Source organism: Sus scrofa, chromosome 18 (genome assembly GCF_054392235.1).
Source record: "Sus scrofa isolate SSC_HxYL_T2T_F1_AM1 chromosome 18, Sscrofa_HxYL_maternal_Yorkshire_Landrace_v2.0, whole genome shotgun sequence".
NCBI classification, from domain to species: domain Eukaryota; kingdom Metazoa; phylum Chordata; class Mammalia; order Artiodactyla; family Suidae; genus Sus; species Sus scrofa.
In genome coordinates, this window is record NC_139400.1 from 10,401,421 (window position 1) to 10,422,953 (window position 21,533).

General features: G+C 52.2%; 1 protein-coding gene across 8 annotated transcripts in view; it reads right to left on the bottom strand.

Moving 5' to 3' along the window:
- Positions 1-21,533, bottom strand: part of DNAJB6 (DnaJ heat shock protein family (Hsp40) member B6) — a 55,070-nt gene that overhangs the window by 17,593 nt on the left and 15,944 nt on the right. For 2 of the 8 annotated variants that reach the window (XM_085005043.1, XM_085005044.1), the window contains 8 exons: positions 19,139-19,229; positions 16,047-16,156; positions 14,208-14,267; positions 11,382-13,207; positions 10,144-10,497; positions 3,926-4,054; positions 1,971-2,112; positions 1,419-1,489 (listed from right to left, as the gene is read on the bottom strand). In XM_085005043.1, coding sequence (XP_084861169.1) covers positions 1,419-1,489; positions 1,971-2,112; positions 3,926-4,054; positions 10,144-10,497; positions 11,382-11,412 — 727 coding nt within the window. In that variant the 5' untranslated portion in view covers positions 11,413-13,207; positions 14,208-14,267; positions 16,047-16,156; positions 19,139-19,229. Of the gene's footprint in view, positions 1-746; positions 1,490-1,970; positions 2,113-3,925; positions 4,058-10,143; positions 10,498-11,381; positions 13,208-14,207; positions 14,268-16,046; positions 16,157-19,138; positions 19,230-21,533 lie in introns of those variants that run through there. The other 6 variants (XM_021079275.2, XM_085005046.1, XM_021079274.2 and 3 more) reach the window with 3 other exon arrangements.

Sequence of the window (21,533 nt, forward strand, 5' to 3'; positions counted from 1 at the left end):
ACATCGAGCCCAAGTCAAGGGCAGACAGCTGCCCACCGAAGTTTCTCAGTTCCTCACCGAGACCCCACCTGTCCTAGCAGCAACCACAGCAGCAGCCTTTCTACGAAACCAGACGTTACGACGCCACCTGCCGCTGTGTGGGAGGCCCGCACCCCCGCCCGAGCCCCGTCCTCCTCCGTCCAGTTGTCCGAAACTTCCATTCGAGTTTGCACCTTTTTAAAGGAAAAAAATAAATAAATAAACCTAGCTTCTTCTAGCAGTTTCACACTGCTTCGTGCCAAAACAAACTCAAGCGGGGTGGTGACGAATGCAGCCCAACTCTAGTTTAATATTCCTCCAGCTGGATGTCTAGGTATCCTGACAGGTCACAGAGATGGCAAAACAGAGGAAACACCTTTCTGGGTGCCCACCCGGCATCATTCCGTGACTTCGCCAAGCACGTGGTCTTTCAGTGAGCTGCATCGACCGTAACCTGGAAGGTGAGCACGTACCCTGAAGGACGGAAGCCTGGACGGCCGCTGCTTCCTCCCCACAGACCGTGACTCCGCGAGACTGTGCCGTGACGGATGCGTCATCCCGCCACACGGAGAGGAACCCTCCACACACAGTCTCCAAACACTCGGGAAGACCACAGGCAACTGAACTGGCACCACCTTAATGTCCAGATGCGGCAGGAACAGGGGGCCTCTGGGAGCCCGGGCACAAAGTCACACAGACACAGGAGGCCACGCCCCCTTGGGAAAGAATGCACCAAACACATTTGCATTTATTTTCTTTTTTTTTTTAAGCAAATGACAAAGACCCAGTTTACCAGCTTTACTTTTTTAAACCTAAGCTTAACATTACATATTTAAACAATTGTCAAAACTTACTAAGTTGCCCGCATTCATGCACAACTAGAAAACATCCTCAGTTTATATTAAACCAGAAATGTATCACCATTAATGCATTACTATCTTTCACTACTATAGACTGAAAAACTGAAATTACTTTAGTGAAGATTCGTCCTGGCAATGTTAACTTCACAGCAGGCTGACACTACTTGGCTCACGTTTCAAACACAATGGAAAAGCAGGTCCGTGCTGGTGTTAGTGGAGGAAGAGTCACGGCCACCTTGGCTTACGTTTAATAAAAAAGCAAAGTGCATACAGAGATTTACAACAAGTTTAAAGACAAAAAAATAAAATGGTCCTATTACGTGGTCCCAACAATAAACTCAAAAGTCTATGACAAATAGGCTCCGATGAGCTGTGTATAAATACTTTAGATTAGGTACAGTTATACTGAAAGTCGAGTTCGTCTGAAATCTTCAAAAAAATGTTCCTGTTAATCCGCAAACGGCGTGTGCTAGAGTTAACACTGCTGCCACCCGCGTGCGTCGAGCTACTTGTTATCCAAGCGCAGCAGCTGCTCCTTACCATTTATCGTCAAGGACTTCAACTGGCCGTCTTCTTCAACTTCCACCCTCTCCTGTCCATTCTCCACAATCCTGGGGGGAAAGACAGGCTCAAGAACGTCGTCATGCAAATATCATGTGACCCAGACATGCGTTTTTTTAAGGACCTGCCTAGACATGCCTGAAATCGCTCATCTGGCGGCTGAGAACCAGCAGCTGAAACCTCTTTCTGCAAGGATTCGCCGTGGCAGACGCAGCTCATCTCCGACACTGGCGAGATGAACACTAGGTACGGCACAGGACGGGGAGTCAAAACCATCAGGGCCTGCCTGCGAGTGGTGGTCCATTTTACCATTCCAAGGGCGCTGGCAAACCCACTGAGTGACGCGTTAAACACGGCTCTAAATAAAGCCAGTGTCTGACACAGGACCTCAAGCTAAAGACTCAAGTCAAAGGCCCCCGTGGGAGGTGAAGATGCTCCCGGCACCAGGCTGACTTCACTTGAACCCAGCCTCGCCCTCGACAAGGCGAACCACCGCTTGTCGGGAATATGAAATGGAAAAGACCAGCGTACCTCTTCGTGGTGATTTTCCTGCCGTTGACCATTTTAGTCGAAGTGGATATCGATTTGTAGTTGCCCATCCCACTGCCACCAAACGCCGTGGAAGAGAAGGAAGTGAGGCCCCCGTGACCTAGGGAACCAAAGGAAGTGAATCCTGGAGGAAGAGAGGAGACAAAGGTCAGCGGCGACTACGTCCAGCACAGGCTTTGAAGTCCGCCTGAGAACGGCAGGGCGGGGGCTCTCATCTGAACCCGGGGCACGGAGAAGAGGGTCCGGGCACTGCCCCTCAGGGGTGGCTGAGCAACGTGGGAGCACGCGTCTCATAGGAATGGGGCCAATTCCCCACCACAGACTAGCACGCCCAGCCTGCTTCTGACCTCCTTGCAATGTGACCAAGGGAAAGAAACTGAATCCCACAAAAGCTAAGTCGCTTTCGAAAGCACACGACACATCATGAGCTGGTCAAGCATGGATCCAATCCTCAAGCACACGAGAGTCGGCTACGGCATGGACCTGGACAGGCCCCAGCCGTGCAAACCCACCGGCGGTGCTGAGCCTGGGGTGCTGCTGAGGGAGCCTACGACTCATCCCGTCCCGAAACATCCACGTCACGACAGACATCTTACTCACCTTAACACGACTCTGCCCGGGGCCCCTTCGAGGCGAGCCTGGAGGCCCCCTCCCCACCCCCGCCGCACGCCTCACACGAGCCACGCGCCTCCTCAACGCAGGCCGTTCGGGTGATTTGTAATCGGGTGATTTGTAACCGGCTTTCGTTTGCGCCGTTATGCTTTAGCACACTACGTGGTCTCTAAGGCAAGGGCTTCTTGGAGAGAGGGACACCCCAAACTGCCCTTTAACGAAGTCCCATCAGACAGAAGAGGTACCCAGACGGCGAGAGCACAGCGTTGGAAGGGGAGGCCATTCGGGCTCCTGACAAGGCAGTCTGTCCTCTAAGAACTCCAGGGCTCCCCACAGAGCACTCAAAACAAAAATAAGAGGAGTTCCCGTCATGGCTCAGTGGTTAACGAACCTGCCTAGTATCCGCGAGGACATGGGTTTGATCCCTGGCCTTGCTCAGGAGGTTAAGGACCCTGCGTGGCTGTGGCTGTGGCGGTGACCTGCAGCTGTAGCGCTGACTGGACCCCTAGCCTGGGAACCTCCACATGCCGTGCGTGCGGTCCTAAAAAGGCAGAAAAAAAAAAAAAAGAGAGAGAGAACCAGAAAAACCAGCAGGTCCTAAGAGAACGAGGTGGGTTTCCACAAAGAAAGGCCAAGGCCCCAGCGCCTCTGGGGAAACACAAGGCTGTGTCACACCGTGTGCACGGACTCCAGCGGGTACCCCTGTGACCACACCTCACCAGGAGGCTCCCTGGTCACGCACAAAGAAGCCCCACCTCCAATCCCACCAACTTGGAGTCTCCTAGGACACTGGATCTCCCCCCCCCTTTTTTCTTTCCCCCAACTGCTGAGGTTAGATAAAAAACAGGACTCAATGAGATTGGTTATTTCAGTTATTTACACCCCCCCCAAAAAATTACTCCTTTTAACCAGGAATTTCATTAATGTTGGCCTTTAGTAATGAGGATCAGAAGGGGATTTTCAAATATAACATTTTTGTAAAAAAAATAATAAAAATAAATAAATAAAATAAATAAAAAATAAAAAAATTTAAAAATTAAAAAACATAAAAAATAAAAAATAAAAATTAAAAATTAAAAAATTAAAAAATAAAAATAAATTAAAAATAAATAAATAAATAAATAAATATATATATATAACATTTTTGGGGAAGATTAGGGAGAAAGGAAAAGGTTGGTTGCTTTACTAAGCCCAGATTTGTACACATAAAAAAATATTGGCAGATCTACAAAGCTCTTCTCCCAAAAGGCATACATGTACTTCAAACTGCCCAACCCAAAGGGCACCACACTGAGCACTGGAGAGCAGGTCTAAGGATTTCGTACCTGTATCAAAAGAGGAAAAGCCCCCTCCAAAGGGGGGAAATCCGCTGAAAGCAGAGAAAAAGGATCCCGTGCCCCGGCTCCGGCTTCCACGGGGGGTCCTTCGATTACCAAAGAAGTCCTCAAATGGGTCTTCTAGAAAGAAACAAAAATATTTTGGGAAATCTCTATGCAAGGTTGCTTTTCCACAGCAGGGCTGCAATAAGGGAAGATGGGTTAATGCCTCATAACAAACACACTGTCCCACGAGGTACAGAAAACAGCCGCAAGCCTACAACAGCGCAGCTCACACACGGAGCAGGAAAGCTCACAGTGAGGCCAGGGCAGGAGGCGGCCAAACAAAGTCTCTCTCAAAGCAAGGAAATGGGCCCGGGAGGGAAACGGTCAGAGAAACTAGTCACTTTCTAGGTCTTAAGACGACAGTGCTGGAGGAAGGAACACGTGCAACCCCAAGGCAGAGACCCACCGGCCAGCCCCGGGGACACTGGGCGACCAGACCGTTGCCCAAAGTCTGCTCAGTCTGCAACTGAATCCCCACCTTTCCCAGTAAATGCCATCATTTAAAGACTGACTTTATTTATTTATTTTTTTTTGTCTTGTTGTTGTTGTTGCTATTTCTTGGGCCGCTCCCACGGCATATGGAGGTTCCCAGGCTAGGGGTTGAATCGGAGCTGTAGCCACTGGCCTACGCCAGAGCCACAGCAACGCGGGATCCGAGCCGCGTCTGCAACCTACACCACAGCTCACGGCAACGCCGGATCGTTAACCCACTGAGCAAGGGCAGGGACCGAACCCGCAACCTCATGGTTCCTAGTCGGATTCGTTAACTGCGCCACGACGGGAACTCCTAAAGACTGACTTTAAATTCACTTGCACGCTGCTCTGTGAGTAGGGCTTACAGGCCCATTATTACAATACTTAGAAGGATAAACAGAAGGAGGTGTAAACTTTCAAGCTACAAACATTCCTTGAACTTTCTAGAGAGAATGCCTTCTGTGCAAATAAAACCCAAGCATTCCCTTTAGTCAGCTGCTTTTGACCTTATCATGGCCTACATCCCTGCAGGGGCCCATTCCCCATACGTGGCAAGTAATGAACACTCATCCGACGCCCCAACACAGCTTAAACTCCCAGTGCGGCAATTTTCTCCATCACTCCCAAGACGTCACATTAGAAAGAACTGAACGGCCACGCTGTAGCCTTCTCTACCCACACACGAATTCCTAAACCACGCTGCTCTCCTGCACTCTAGAATTTGGAATCAGATTGTGTCCTTCTGTCATTTTCTTTTTATTACTGCTGTTAACAATTACTCCAGTTATAATTTCTTAAGGGTCATACAGCAATTTTTTTTTTTCTTTTTGGTCTTTTCTAGGGCTGCACCTGCAGCCTACAGAGGTTCCCAGGCTAGGGGTCTAATCAGAGCTGTAGCCGGCAGCCTACACCACAGCCAGAACACAGGATCCGAGCCGCGTCTGCGACCTACACCACAGCTCACAGAAACACTGGATCCTTAACCCACCGAGTGAGGCCAGGGATCAAACCCACAACCTCATGGTTCCTAGTCGGGTTCGTTAACCACTTCGACACAATAGGAACTCCAAGCAACTAAATTTTTTAAAGACTGTTCGTTCACGAGGCTTTTAAACTGGTGTCCATGTGATACCACTACTAACTGGTTTGAGCTGAGCCAAATTAAGACTTTCAATATTTATAAAATTATGTTCTTCAGAAGCTCTTTCAAGAGACAGCTGAGTAGTATGTTATGAGACCAAGGCCAGTAGTAGCTTTTCAGTTGCCATTTTCTTGTATCTTCAAAAAATCTTTTAACTTGCATATTTTCCATTAATATTACACAGCTTAAATAGGACTTTCTACAACTGAAGTAGTCACCAAATTTTAACATGTAATTTCAGGTGTTAAAGTCACAACAGTTAACCCCGAAAAGTCTCATTTACAACTGGCATGGTCACACTGAAAAACACATTTTTTAAAAAAAGTCATGCTTAGAAAAACATGTTAAAAGGTGTTACTGTGAGTTGAGATAAACCCTTACTGAGAGCTTTCCATTACTGGCTGCTGCTGTTTTGGCAGTATGCATCATGAAAGCATCTAGACGGAAATATTTATTTATAGGAGAAATTGAAAGGAACCTAATTTTCCCAAAGAGTAAATAGGTCAGTAAATGGACACCATGTTAAACGAGGCTTTTGAATGGTCACCGTTTCCGCTTTAGAAAAAGGCAGAGAACACCCCCCCAGGTATAATATCTGAACAGTGTCAATAGCGGACTTTCAACTGGTGGCAAGACAAAGGTTGATTCCCCCCACCCCCTTCCTAGCTCATTCATGTTTGTCAAATTCTTATATTGCATGTTGTATTATTATTTTGAGGTTAAAGAGGATAAATACATTTGTTTATATATACATATACATTTTTTTTTTTGGTCTTTTTGCCTTCTCTAGGGCCACTCCCACGGCACATGGCGGTTCCCAGGCTAGGGGTCTAAACGGAGCTGTAGCCACTGGCCTACACCACAGCCACAGCCACGTGGGATCTGAGCCGTGTCTACAACCTATACCACAGCTCACAGCAATGCTGGCTCCTCAACCCCCTGAGCAAAGCCAGGGATCAAACCACATCCTCATGGATACTAGTGGGATTCATTTCCGCTGAACCACAAAGTCTTAATGTGCCACCCAGTACTCCTGCCTTCACTCCAGCAGGTGCAGGGGACACCACAGCCAGCTGCAGTGCCTGCTGAAGGCAGAGGGCACGGGGCCCTGGTAGGAGGAGGCAGTTACCAGCCACGACCGCAGGCCCTGTCACAGAAACAGAGGCTGTCACGCCCGGAGGACCTCCTCCTAATCCGTCACGACGGGGCTGGGGCAGATACACCAAAAACACCACGCACATCTTCGCTTCCTTGCCTCTTCACCCCCGAGTCACGTCACGCCACGAGCAGACTCTGTGCCAGTGTCTCCGCAGCGGGACATCCGAGGGCAAACCCAAGGGCCGCCCTCTTGTCTGGGGAAAGGCTGCAGCACAGTTACGGCCGCACAACTGTGACCTTGCCCTCGACTTTATCTGGCGAGGAAGCCGGGCTGAGGGAGCTCGGGAGGAGGGGTGTCAAGGTGCGCAGGCGCAGCTTCCGTGTCAACTGAAGGGGCCGCAGGTTCCCAGCGACTGGGTGTGTCCCTGAGGGGCTGCTGGGTGAGGGCAGCGTGTACATCAGCAGACTGGCCTCCCCAGTGCGGCTGGGCCCCTCCCATCAGCTGAGGGGCTGGAAAGACCGACCCTCCCGCAAATACAGGAGAGCGCTCCTGCCTGCGGGCCCTTGAACGGAAGGCCGCTGGCTCTTCCAGCGGGCGGCCTCGGGGCCCAAACCTGGGCTCAGCTCTGCAGACTCTGAAGGTGTCTGGCTCCTTAATTAAGCGAGCCGACTCCTCATACTGAATTACTTTAAGAAGAGATGCAGAGATACAGAAATACATACCCTGCTAGATCTGTCTCTCTGGGAACCTAAATACAGATGAGAAAACTTTCAGAGACATGGCCATGGTCACTCTGCCCATGTCTTAGCCAGGTCTTTGCATATGGCAACAATGCCACGTTCTGAGACACCGATGCTGCGGGCAACAGGCACAGGCCCAAGATCTGACTCTTTCTGGGTTCTGGTCATCCTTGATGACCAGACACCTTTCAAACCACCTATGACCTTGCTCTTCTCTTGGAAATACCAAACCAAATCCATCAATGTGATTATTTACAAAATACTAAAACTGACAATGTAAGTAACATCAAACTCAAGACAAAAAATACAGAGAACTGGATGTTGTGAAAAACTGAGTGCAAAATGTGCCATACCTACCTACATACAGAAAGACAAGAAAAAACTAAGTCCTAACAGGTTTAGAGCCATACATCCTCTTCAATTTTACCAAAATTCAATATCTGATATATTGAAGAACCACACCTAGTCAAGGGCCTTGGCCCACGCTGAACGCCAGCAGGAGCAAAGCTAGGTGCCATGACTACATGTGACCAACCACCTTCGCCCAGGTCCTGAAGGAAAGACTTCAGGGAATACAAACCCAAGCAGGGAGAGAGGCCTGCACTGTGACACCAGTCAGGCCCTTCAATCCACCAGGCCACACAGAACAACTGCACAAAAAGAAAAACGCCACAAGCTCTAAGCAGCACCCTGGGCAGCTCGAACAAAGGAAAAGAGTCATGTTACACCACAGTTTCAAAGCGAAAATACAGCAACCCTTCGCAAAGGGGAAGCGCTCGAAATGCGAAGGCCTCCGGGAGCAGAAGACTTCAACGAGAGGGTCTTGCAGTAACCCCGATACCACAGGCTACAACCACTCCTTCGCAACTCAAACCGCTCTCCATGTTCCGAAGTAGAAAAGAACGTATCTGAAAGGAATCTCAAATCAACAGAGTCGGGAGCTAAGAACTTGCCAGAGCATCACATTAGGTGCTGGGGTACACCGGTCCAGTGCCAAGCAGGAAGCACGTCGTCACAGACACCAAATGAACGTGCTTTCCCTGCTCCAACACAATGATTCTGCTACAAAACAGAATTTCTAGCTACACTGTAGTCTGGGTTGGAGTCCTCTGTTTTCTAATGGTACCAAAAATCTATCCAAATGGTCCTATTTCACCCACCCGAGAGCACCACCCCTCCCAGGAGGAACCTGGAGGTGACAGAGTCGCCCTCTGGCTGCATCACCTCTGCTGCCATCTCACCGCCTCACAGGTGGTGCTGCACCTGCTCAGCCTCCCTGCATGTGGGCAAGCCCACCTCGCCCTGCACCTGCGGCCACAGAGCCTCTTCAACCAGGGGGACCGAAATTCCAGAGGAAGGGACTGTGGGCACGCCCTGCAAGGGACGCAGGAATCCCTGACATAAAGACCCTCAAAGCCAACTTGAGGCAGGGTGCTGGCTTCCCCTGGGGGAACCAAACAGCTGAACTGCTCTGGGGGCCCAGAAAAGTTCTCAGAATGACCCTCTCCTCTCCTCCCGGGGGCGAGGGTGGGGGGTGGGGTCAGAAACCTAAAGCCCACCCTGATAAGCAACCAAAAGGCTGAGGCTCACCAGCATGGTACCTACCCGTGTTCGCTGCAGATGAGGTTTGTTCTGGCTGCGCCTGCAGCATGCAGAAGTTGCTGGGCCAGAGATCAGATCCACCATAGCAGTGACAAGGCTGCTAAGGCACCAAGGAACTCCCTAGCAGCTAATTTTCAGTGAAAGTGAATTCCTTTCAAATGCGAGCTCCACATGCAAGAGTCCCCAAATACAGACAGAAGAGCAATTCCTGCTAAGACCATCATCTCACCAGATCACAACACCCCCCCCCAGAGTGGGGGAGGGGGGGGGGAACAAGCAGGGGCCCAGAGGGTTCCTCCAAGACCAGGGGCTGAACTGGGGCTTTGCAGTCAGTTCAAAGTCACACAAAAAGTACCTTAACAACTCCTGCAGGAGACCTAAGCCCTGTTTCTGCGGGGCCTTGGAGTCCTGCTCCCTGCCTTCTTCCCGATCACACGCGTGTGGGGACGTGCAGCACCAGGCACCGCTGCAGCTCTTGGTCCCCTGCGGGGCCGCCCACACTGCTGCACCTCTACCATCGCCGTGCGCTAGGCTGCCCTGACCTTCTCTCGGCCTCGCCTCAAAGCGTCCCTTCTCTCCCCTTTCGGCACGCGCTGCTTCTCAACCGTGCAGACAGCTCCTTACACGTGAGAGCACATCCCGTGCAATTCCTAACCTCCAGGGCCAGGGAACACAACCTCACTGGAACACAGGGCCTCTGCGGACCACGCAATCACGACGGGCTCAGGGGCCCCATCCCGAATCGCCAGTGTCCTCACCGAACGGGAAAACCGCACGGGGACACACTTGTAGTGGGGACTCCATGGGAGATGCCACCTGCATGCCAAAGACCATGAGAAGCCAGCAGGAGCTAGAAAGAGGCCTGGAGAGGGAACCTGCCCTGCCCACACCCTCGTCTCAAACTTGCGGCCTCCGGCGTGGAGCTTAGCTCTCAGGGTAGCCACAGGACACTGGCTCGGCGTGGCTTCCAGGCTCCATAGGCACTCCCGGGGCGGGGGGGGGGCTGCAGCCAGAGGGCAGAGGCTCCCAGGGCCCCCCACCCCTGTTGGTTCAGTCACCTCCAAGCTGGCGGGCACTGGCAGCAGATGTGCTTTATTCTACATACACTTTCGGTGGTGGAGGCCGGTGCCTCGCGGGAGAGGCGGCAGGGGCGCGAGCAGAGCCAGGAGCTCAGGCCCACCGTCCTCGCCCGGCAGCTCCTCGCCCAGCAGCTCCTCGATGAGCTCCTCCGGGTCCCCAGGACTGGCCTGGGCCTCGTCCTCACTGGAGACAAACTCCAAGTCCTCGCTCGGGGACCCGCCCCCGCCCCCGCTGCAGCCCTCGCTGGGCTCAGTGTCACTGAGGAGCTCAAGCTCCTCGCTGGAGATCACGTCCAGAGCCTCACTGTCCTCGTCGCTCTGGCTGTCCTCCACCGCCTCCTCCTCAGGCTCCAACTCCTCGCTGGCCGCCTCCTCGAAGCCTGGGGGAAGAACGGCTGGCTCACCACCTCCCCGGGGGGCGGCGTCCCGCCTGCACTGCTCCAGCCCTGCCCCTGCACTTCCTCCCGCCTGGGCTCCCAGCCCGGGCTGCCCCCGAGCTAAAACAAACCCGCCCTCTGGCAGATTTGGGCTTTAGAACTTGGTCCGGGCCCCTCGCCTGAGGGTACATGTCACTGACCCGGCCTCCCAAACAGTCTCTCTGGCTACAACGTGAATGGGCAAAGGGACAGGTGCCAGAGGCTTTCCTACAGCAGGACATCGCTTTACTGGGACACCACCCTTTACAGTCAACCCCTGAACAGGCAGGCTGTCCCCCGAGGTACGAACCCTTACTCGTGTCCCCCACTCCCAGGGCTAGTGCCTGCGGCTGCGAACGTGGGGAGGACGGACGCGGAGCCAGCTAGCCTCGGAGGTCCTGCCCGCCCGCCCGTCTAGAGCCAGGATTCAGGGCCTTCCCAGAATCGGCAGCCCCGCGTCCTCTGCTCCCAGTGTGACACACTCACGGCGGGCTCCCAGGCACAGAACCGCTTCCGGTCTGTCCCGCATGCCTCCCACCAGCTCTCTGGTTCAAGTTTCCTCCTCCTCCATCTGGGGAGTCTGAAGTCAGACGGGTTTCATCAAATGATAAATGCAAACTGAAGCTCAGAATGTCTTCTAGCAAATTCTGAGCTACGTTTTTGGTGTGGGGGGCACACAGGAGAGGGGGAAAGTCGGTGGAGTGAAAACCTAAGAAAATAACGCACGGCTATAAATGGGCATCACCCCAGGGTTGAGTCGACAGGGTCTGGCTACGGACATCCAGACCCAACGCTGCCAAAGCAGAGGCCCCGGGCCCTAGGTCCGCTCAGACCTGCACGAGACCTACCGCCAGCAGGCTGCGCCGTTACTTCATACATGTAGTAGCCGTGGAGCAAGGCCTTTTCCTGACTGTAAATCCTGAGGGCCTGAAAATGGAAGTCGCCTACAACGCCTACGAGAACGGATGGGACAAGTATCACTCCACGCCAGTCCCGAGAAACCAGGAGGTGCCCACTGCTCCAACAGGAGCGTCTAGTACTGGCTTCCAGAGCTCTGAGCCCAAGAGCAAGACGCCTGCTGCCCGCCTCTCCCGAATACACAGAAATATCTGCTTGGATGAGGTGAGCAGCACGAGGCGGGACGCTCTCATGTACAAACTACATCCAATTCTAGAAAGAGCTGCGCAAGGACAATCATTTTTAACAGGAAAGCTTGGCCCAAGGGAAACACATCTTGGCCGCCATTCAAGCACAAATGGGCTCTTTCTGTGTACGTTGCCAGGCACGGGCTCGGGGAGGGCAGCCTGCCCTGGCCTCCTTCCCACCCCCAGCCCTTAAGGACCCGCCACCCCACGGCAGAGGCTGGGCCAACCTCGCCCAACACTGCCCTGCTCCCCTGAAACAACACATCTGGAGCTTGCTTCGAGGCTGTGATGAGCCACAAAGCTCATTCCAAGACTGGAAAGATCTTTAAAAGTCCGTGTTTTTCTTACGCTACGATTTCCTAAATACATGAAGGACAATTAATAAAGGACGCATGATTCTACTTCACATCCTATGTTTGTGTTTAACGGCAGCAGTTACGAATGCAAGGAAAGTCCTCAAAAAGGTTACACAGTCCCCCGCCTCGCCCCACAGGACCGCTCCCCTGGCTTAGCTCATGCTGTTCCATTTGTCCCTGAATCGGCTCACATACACTCGTTTACACACACAGCCCTCCCCGCAGGCTGCTTCCTTAAAAAGTCAGGCCACACCACGCTAAAAAGTTAGGAAAGTCCGAGCCGCGCCTGATGTAAACTGGAGGACTGCGGCTCCCGCGAGGCCCGGCACCCGCCAGGCACCAAGGCGCCTTGGTCCTCCCCGCGCCGCAGCGGCTGGTGCTGTGTGCAGACAGCTCCCTGCCTGAGGCTGCAGGTGGAGCTCAGTCTTTTCAACCAGCTGTGGGCACTGAAGGGGGCAGACCAGAACGCATCTCCCCTCAGGTAGACAGAGAGCTCACAGCGAACCCGGCCCTCCCAGGTCACCCAGCAACCAACTGCCCGCAGGAGGCAGGAGTCCGGAGTCCGACACAGGCCGAGTCCGGAGCGCAAGGCGCAGCTGGTGGGAAACCCTCCCTACGTGACACAGCCGCTCTCCTTCAGCACAGCGCTTCCCCAAACACCACCGCCGAGACGCCCTGCTCCAGCCGTGTCCACAGTCGGGAAATCCAGCAAGTGTGCACACCAAATGTCTCCGGAGGCCCAGTGTTTAACCAGACTATATGCAGCAAACGCACAGAGAGTTCACTGTCCATCAGAAACGGCACTTCCGAGCCCCCAGTGTCCACATCCTTCCCACGGCTAAACGAGGCAACAAGAGGAGGTTAATTAGAGCCAAACGCAACCGAGGAAATGAACGAGGTCAAGCTCTGGTGGTCTTGGTGTGCAAGGTGTAAAGTCAGGAAAATCTTCCAGAGGGAGAAGGGACTGCACTGCCCAGACAGCACGTTCAAGGACAGCGATCAGCCCAAAGGGTACTCGTGAGCCGCAGACACACCTCAGCAACCTCGACCCACACAACTTACCGAAGAGGTCGAAAGAAAATGGATCCCTTCCACCAAAAAATTCCCTGAAGACGTCATCTGGATTTCGGAATGTGAAGCCGAACTCAAACGGACTGTCGAAATGACTTCCACCTGCAGAAGCAAGCGCTGCTCTCAGTTACACGTTCTCTGCACCGTGATACAGAGCATGACCTAAGCAGGAAACTGCGTCATAAACCTGACGCTCCTGAACTGCACTCGGCGCCCCTGTGGGGACTTCCTCGCCATCTCTGAAATTTAATCAGCACACAACTGATTTAATTAAGTCAATTAATTTAATTATGCTACTTCTATTTTTTGTTATGAAACTTTAGGTTACAACCAAGCAGGTGAAAATCACACATAAATGACTTGCGTATAGCTCATCTGGAGCACGGCCGTCCAAATGCTTAGTGCAGAGCCGGCAGAAGAGCAGATCGCTGCAGGAATTTTTCACCAAAAATACAAGTCCAGGCCTCACCACCAGAGGTAGTTACTATGGCAGTGACTTTGGCTTTTCACTAGAATCTGGGGTTTTGGGTTTTGTTCTTGTTTTCTTTTTAGGGACACACCTGCAGCATATGAAATTCCCAGGCCAGGGTCGAAGAGGAGCTGCGGCCACCAGCCTCCACCACAGCCACAGCAGCGCCAGATCTGCAACCTCCGCTGCAGCTTAAGGCGATGCCAGATCTTTAATCCCTGAGCACAGCCAGGGACTGAACACATATCCTCACGGACCCTGCGTCGGGTTCTTAACCTGCTTAAGTTCTTAACGGGAACTCCAGAATCTGTTTCTTAAATCCTAAGGTTATTCTGACGTAACATCGGGTACTGACTGCGAGGTACACACTCAGTGTGGTACCGTAAGGTTTAATGTCATTTCACGGTTTACAAAAAGTGCATCAATGTACGCTTTCCAGTGTAACAAAATGTTTCTAGGCTTTTCCAGCACATCAATCTCCCCTTCCTTCCCCACCACAGCCCGCTCTCTGGACTGCATCTGTACTTACTGGAAGACAACTGTCCAAGAGGAGTAACACACTGAACCCCCAGATGCCCTGTCATCAGACCACATCCTCATCCAGCTCAGAAAAACCAACATGTACACACGTACCTCCACTGCCACCGTTCAATCCTTCTTTGCCGTATTTGTCATAGATGTCCCGTTTTTTCGCTAGAAATTTAAAAAGACACGTCAGGAAAGACCAAGTTCTTTTCCCTCAAAATTCAATCAAGTGTTTCCAAAGTCACACACACGTTTCACGCTCAGTTTTACGGAGCTGGGCCTCCCGCAGGAAATGACGAGGGGAAGAGAAAGCATCAAGCCGCGCTCCTTCCCAGAGACAAGGCTCAAGACACTGGTCTCTGCTGCTCACAGCCACGCCGGCCCGTCAAAACCACGCCGCCAAGTGGCTAAAGCGTTCCAACCCTAGAAATGCACCTTCCTACAGCAAAGTCCAACTGGAGGACGAGAGAAAACAGCGGGGCTTGGTGAGGGCAGGAAGGAGATGAACTGAAAGCCCAGGCTGCGGCTACCCTCCTGGCAAGGCCACAGCCCAACCTGGCCTTGATGCTCTCTGTCCCTGGGGTCCTACCTTTTATGTTCCAGGATAAAAGACTACGATGCAGCCCTTCCCAGACATAGACTCTTTTTTCTCCTGGGGCCTGCGGAAGGGCCAGGCATCAAACCTGGGCCACAGGGTCCTTAACCCACTGGGCCACGGGAACTCCCACCCGGGCTCTTTTGACTCCATGTGTATTTCCCTAAAACCTCATGTTCTACAAAACTGTGCAGTAAAATAACAGACGTTACAGGTGAAACAAGTGTAGAAGCAGACCATTTAGAGCCAATTTTTGGTCATCAGAGCCTTACAAGATCAGTAACTGTGCATCTGGGAAGGTAAGTCCTGGAACTGAAGGCTGCCTGAGAGAACATGAAAAATACACTCTCCCTCAAATACAAAACCAAACGAAACACAACCCAGCATTTTTATGGGCATTTAAGGCTTCTCTTTCAGCCAAAAATCAAGTCTGAATTTAATCCTCCATTTTTCTAATACCCTTGGTCTGCGAAATCCACAAATTTGGGTGTGCTGGGCAGGAACACAAACAAGACAATGACAGTAACACGAACAAACAGCTGCTGGTGCAGTAAGATGTCTGGGCCTTCTCTGACAATGTGGGGGGGGGTCATCAGCGGAGCAAACAAGGATGGCCACATGCTCTTAACTGTTACCCTGGGGTGACAGGTACACAGAGCCCAGTTCTACAGCCCAATGTCTACAGTGGACCTGACCACAGGCAGCTGCTCTTGCAGCAAGTGTCCCCCACTGTGCTCAGTCTCCAAGCTCTGAAATGCCTCCGCCTTGACTCACACCAGGCCATCCAGTGCTGCTTCCTGGCAAGGTGGCGTCCGTGGCGTTCCAGTTTTCATGCGAGTCCCTGCAGTCTTCTCTGGATCCCAGGACCCACACGCGAGGCTTTTCTCACCAAGAACCCAGTGATTCATTCTATGTGGCCAACAGCTACCTTCTGCGTGATCCATGAAACTACAGCAACGGCCCTGACTCGGCCGACTGACAACCAGGTGTCAAGTCTGAGCCTCAGCTGCACACACAAGGCGCTGTCCCCTGAGGAAGGAACCCTCTCCAGCCCTAAGTCCCTATGTCAGCAGAGCAACGGGAGTGAGCGGTCGCGCAGTGACCCGAGTCCTGTGACTGGCCCTGTCCCGTCAATCCTCAGGCCAGCGGTCGGGACGGCTTTAAAGGGACTGCCTGAGGAGCAAGTGGGAGGCCGGGGCGGCCCACGGCACTCACAGCTCCCCTACCTGGGCTGCCGGGAACAGGGACGTCGCATGTGCACACACAAACACTCTCCGGAAAGGCCACACCTCACTCAGCCACAGCCTCAGTCCGAGGCCCGGGGAGGGTCCGGCCCACACGGGGCTACTCACCGTCTGATAACACCTCATACGCCTCAGCAACCTGCTTGAATTTTCTCTCTGCTTCTTCTTTATTCTCCGGATTTTTATCTGGATGCCACTTCAGTGCCAGTTTCCGATACCTTAAAACAGAATGAAAGGGTACTGGTCACAAAATCTCCACGGGCTTTGAGACATAAATAAGCAAGAACATGGCTCTGGAGCTGCAAACTAGTCACATTAACATCAGCTGCTACGGTAACATCTCCCTTCCCCCAGAAGAAAATAAACACATTCTAAAATCCAGACGCTGTCACTCAAACCAACTTCAAGAGAGAAAAAAATGTCACGATGTCTGAGGACCAACGTGCGCACAGAGCACCTCCAGGTGAGTGCAAAGGCCCTGACCACGGAGAGGAGAGACCCAACACGACTGTCCTCATCCCCGCGTCCCCCTCCCCTCTCCAGCCCACTGCCTGAGTATCTTCGGCCACAGTACAAATATTCCAGCAGCTTCCACAAGGTCAGTCTGCTCCAAGGTTCCAATTAATACTAACAAGCACATGCTATCCAAATCCAAATCCAAATCCAAAAAAAAAAAAAAAAAAAATTCCTCTTTTCTAGTCAGAGAAACATAAGCAGCATACATTTGAGAGGGCACATGGGGGGGGTGCCCCTTAAAACCTAAGACTAGAACAAGAACAGACAGCCCTTTTAAAGCTTGGCAAGTTTTAATGCAAGGCTGCTGTGGTTCAATTAAATTACAGCATTTTAATCAAAAACCTCAGCTTACCTTATCTATAATGCTAAAACAGCACTCTTAAATTACTGTGGACCTAATCACGAAGTAGCACACCGAACCCCCAAACATGTATAAGCCTCCAATTATAAAAATGGCAAACCATTTAAAAGACTCACCAGAAGGAACCAATGGTTTGTGCTTAGTGCACTCATTAAGAACGAAGAAATGGGGAGCTCCCTGGTGGCTCAGTGGATTAAGGACCTGGTGTTGTCACTGCTGCGGCTCTGTCACTTCTGTGGCATGAATTCGATCCCTGGCCTGGGAACTCCCACATGCTCGGACATGACCAAAAAGAAAAGGAAAAAGGAAAACAGTATGAGAACCTAGGATAAATTTCAGTTGTCTGTGCCTCGTGAAAGAGAACCAGTTTTTTAGATCCAGGGCCTGACAGCTTAAGTTAAGGGCTGTTCATGGTTTCCATGGTGGATGTGCAGGCTGAGGGTGGCCTCTGCGCACCACGGCCTCAGCGCGGGGAGCTCTCACTCAGGTAGAGGGAGGTGCACAGCTTGGGAGTCAAACGCAGAAAAGACCACAAGCTGTGACGGCAGGGCGCGGGGACGGCAGTCCTCAACGCAAGTGCCCTGATCCTCTCCCAGCAACAAGTGGACTGTCTGGATCATGTGTGCTGCCCACAACTACAACCTTCTCATTAAAAATAAAATAGGCCGCAGGAGCTCCTGCTGCAGTGCAATGGGACCGGCCATCTTGCAAGCACTGGGGGACAGGTTCGGTCGGTCCCAGCCCGGCACAGTGGGTAGAGGAGACCACAGATGCAGCTCTGATTCTACCCCTGGCCTGGGAACCTCCACATGCCCCAGGTGCAGCTTTAAAAAGAAAAACGTGCTGCAGCAGTTTAACAGTCCAGCACTATCTGTGCAGCGGCTGGAGTCGCTGCTGAGGCACAGGTGCAATCCCAGCCTGGTGCAGTAGGTTAAGGATCTGGCATTGCTGGGGAACTTCCATGTGCCACGAGCCCAGAAATAAATAAATAAGTAGCCTAAATTCTGGTCCCAGTCAATAGTTATTCAGCTGTACACTTAATAGAAAAATCTTGCTTCTTTCCAAAGTAACAGCATTTTCTAAATTCGCACATCCAAGTCATCCGAGAGACGCTGACAGGCACACGAAGGCGTGGTTCTCCACCAGTTAATAAAAGTGCTGTGCACACCACCCTTTACTCAACAACAGCACGGTATTTCCAGCTGTACCAAAGCTGGTCCTGGTTGTAACCATGACTGGCTTGGAGAAAGCCCCCAGCCCACTGGTGACACAGCTCTAAGGTACGTCCTTGGCCACCTGGTCCCACCTGAGCAGGCTGTTCCTACTGTTTCTTGGCCAAGGTTTGACACAAGGATGTTCTGCCAGCAGCTTCAGGCATGCCCAACAGAGCAGTCAACCTGCTGTACTAGCTGAGCATTTTTAAATGAACTGCTTGGTTCAAAAACCTTTAATTTCCATCAGCAGACCTACCAGGTCGAATAGCACAGACTTCCTTATGTCTTAATAAAAAAGCCACTTCTGGGAGTTCATGCCGTGGCTCAGCAGAAACACATCTGACCAGTATCCATGAGGATGCATGTTTGATCCCTGGCGCCACTCGGTGGGTTAAGGATCTGGTGTTGCTGTGAGCTGTGGTGTAAGTCGCAGATGCAGGTCCAATTCGACCCCTAGCCTGGGAACCTCCACATGCCGTGGGTGTGGCTCTAAAAAGACGAAATAAATAGCTAGCCAAGTTCCCGCAACACTAACTGGCACCTGCTTCCCAATCGCTCCAGGCTTACTCGTTAGTCGGGAACTACGCTCACAACCTGCAGAAGCTAAGGACATCCTCTGCTCGGCACTCCTGTCAAATTAAACAGACCCCATCTGTGACCTGAGACAGGTGGCTCATGGGGGCCAGGCCCTGTCACAAAGCCGCAGGTGGCACAGACAGGGTGCAGGACCAGAATGGAGGGAGTCACGCAACGGGGGAGGCACTACGCCAAGGACTGGAGTGGCAGGTGGGACACGCGCCAAGGTCACAGTTTGGGGATGACTTCACATCCTCACCAAGTTTTTGATCTAATTCCAGCAAAACTGGAATCCACTGTCCCAAGGCAAAGTAATAGAGGAAACCACGTGACCTTCTCCCCAAATGACAAGTGGTTAAGGTGGGTGTACGTCTGACAAGGCAAGCTTGAACCGGCTAGCTGCCTAAACTGAAAACTGGATCAGGGCATTCCAAGACTGCCCGACGCTACCTGCCACAGGCACTGTGAAGTGACATGACAATGACCAGCGTACAATTGCACAGATTTATTATTTCAGAAATAGAATTACTTACGCCTTTTTAATATCCTCGGCTGAGGCATGTCTCTGCACGCCTAGAACTTCATAGTAATCCACCATGTTTTAACAGGCTGTTGGAACCAGTCCTGCAATCAGAAACCCGTGGTCAGAGACAAGGCTGCCAAGGCTGGGCTGGCCGTGGGGGTGGGGACAGAGCAGGAGAGGGAGGGGTCACCTTGCCCAGGCACTGACCACCAGCCTGTGGGGCTGGGGCCTCGTCTGGGAACTGATCGCAAGGCTCATGCCCCAAGACCCTTCTTGACCAGGGCGGGCGGGGGGAAACACCCAGACACAGGACCTCTGAAATAGACTAAGAATAGCCTAAACTAAATAAAACTGACAGGTGACTGTGGCCGAACTGGTGCCACGGGCACCAGCCAACACGCCCCTGGTCAATGTTGTGTTTTCTGGATACAGGCTATGTGCCGGGAGCTTCAGTGCTCGCCTCAATCCCTGCACTCCTGTGCCAGGCACTGGGCAAGCCTGTGAGCCACCTGATGAACACAGTGTCCCTGCCCTGGGCAGGCCACACAGAAACACCTTCCACAGTCAGGCACCCTCACCAGGGACCAGCACCCGCCCACTGTCCCATCCCCACAGAGAAAAAGGAAACGGCTCTGACTCAAGGCTATTCCTGTAACTGCCCCCCTCTGGCCTCACCATGCCAGGTCAATCTGACAGGAAAATAAACAGATGGTCCCCCTGCTGTCAGTACTGATGAGAAAGTGCCCTAAGGTGGTGCCTTCAGGGGGCACCAGCAGCAGAGACCTGCTGCACCTCCTGCAGGGGCAGGACCACGAGCGCCCCCCCCACCCCCCCGCCACTCCTACCACCTCTAAGAGAACTCAGCCTCAGCTGCCACACACCAAACACAAACTACACATGTGTTCCCTCTTAGGACGGGAAGTCCAACCACTGACTTCTTTAAATCTACTGGCTAAATTACTTCATTAACCCAATGACCAAAAACTTACATGAAAAAGGCCTATTCCACAAAAGAGGACAAAACCATTTCACCCAATAAGGCAAGCTCTTCCGTCAAGCAACTGTGCCCAAAACTGAAGCTAGGTTTTCTATAATCTTCCCCAAAAGTCTAGTATCAAATTTTCAAAGAAATGTTTTAATTGTAAACAAATACATGAGATCATAACCTCCGCGAGGCCAGGGTGCTGAGGCTGAACAATGTCAAGGTTAAGTAACTTCGCAACTGGGAACATTCCCTGTCTCAAAGCAGGATGCACAGGGGCATGACAGTCCTACTCCCGACACTGGGAGCAACGCTGGTGGGGAAAAGCATCACGACAGACAGGTCCACCTGTTCCCAGCACTGTCCGCAGGGCGGGGCACACCTCTGCCCTTGCACCCCCGTCACAAGCTTAGAGGAACTCCACGTAAAAGGGTCGGAGAGAAGATGAGATCCCCTTGGTACCAGTCCAGGGACCTGATGCAAAAAACAACTTCAAAGTATCGGAAGATACTCCAACCCAGAAAGCCCTCCTGTGTTTTCTGGGCGGGCCTGGCTTCTGCGGCACAGGAAGCAAAGGGCTGTCTGGGGTGGAGGGCTACAAGGTGACGTGGGCGCCTCGAGAGGCTCTAAGTGCAAGAAAAGGCGGCGAGAAAAACTCTTGCCACGGAACTGCAAAGGGGACACCCCTGGGAATGCAGAATGAAATGTCTCTACCTTCATTAGCCTGCGATGCCCCAAGCTCTCCCAAACCACCAAATCGCAGGGGAAGTATCTCTACAGCCCAGGTCACAGACTCCAGCAGAAAACATAATCCCTGCTGAAGATGAGCTGACAAGCACAAGGAAAGCAACAGGGCGAGTAAGAGCTAGGTAGAATACCTCCAAGACAGCGAAATAAGAACCACCCAACAGGTCCAGAACACACACTGACGTTTATCATAAAATGACAGTAAGAACGGAAACCACGCGGGGGGCGGGGGTCCCTGCTGTTCCAGAAGTCATCCTCATCCTAACTGCAGAAACATTAGCACGGCCACTGGAATCTAAAAGCAGTGGTGTGGAAGCGAGGCCTGAAAAAATTACCTGTGAGGGAGAGACATGGAAACAGTAAGACGGTAAAACACAGTATCGCCGAAGAAAAGCAGGAGGCCGAGGTCAAGGGGCGCTAGGTGACAGCGGAACTGGCCCAGCCCTCTCCAGAGCTCATCACCCCCAGGGCCAACGCCTCCTTTTTCCCAGCACGATGGATTTACGGTGTAAACCTGACATTCTGATACGTGTATACTACACGAACTACAGCCAAATTACTACAGTCAAATTACTGAACACGGCCACCACCTCACTGTTTCTTTCCCGTGCAGAGAACACCTAGGGCCTCCTCCCAACAGCCTTCGAGGTGCGTGACGGCATTACTATCAGAGAAA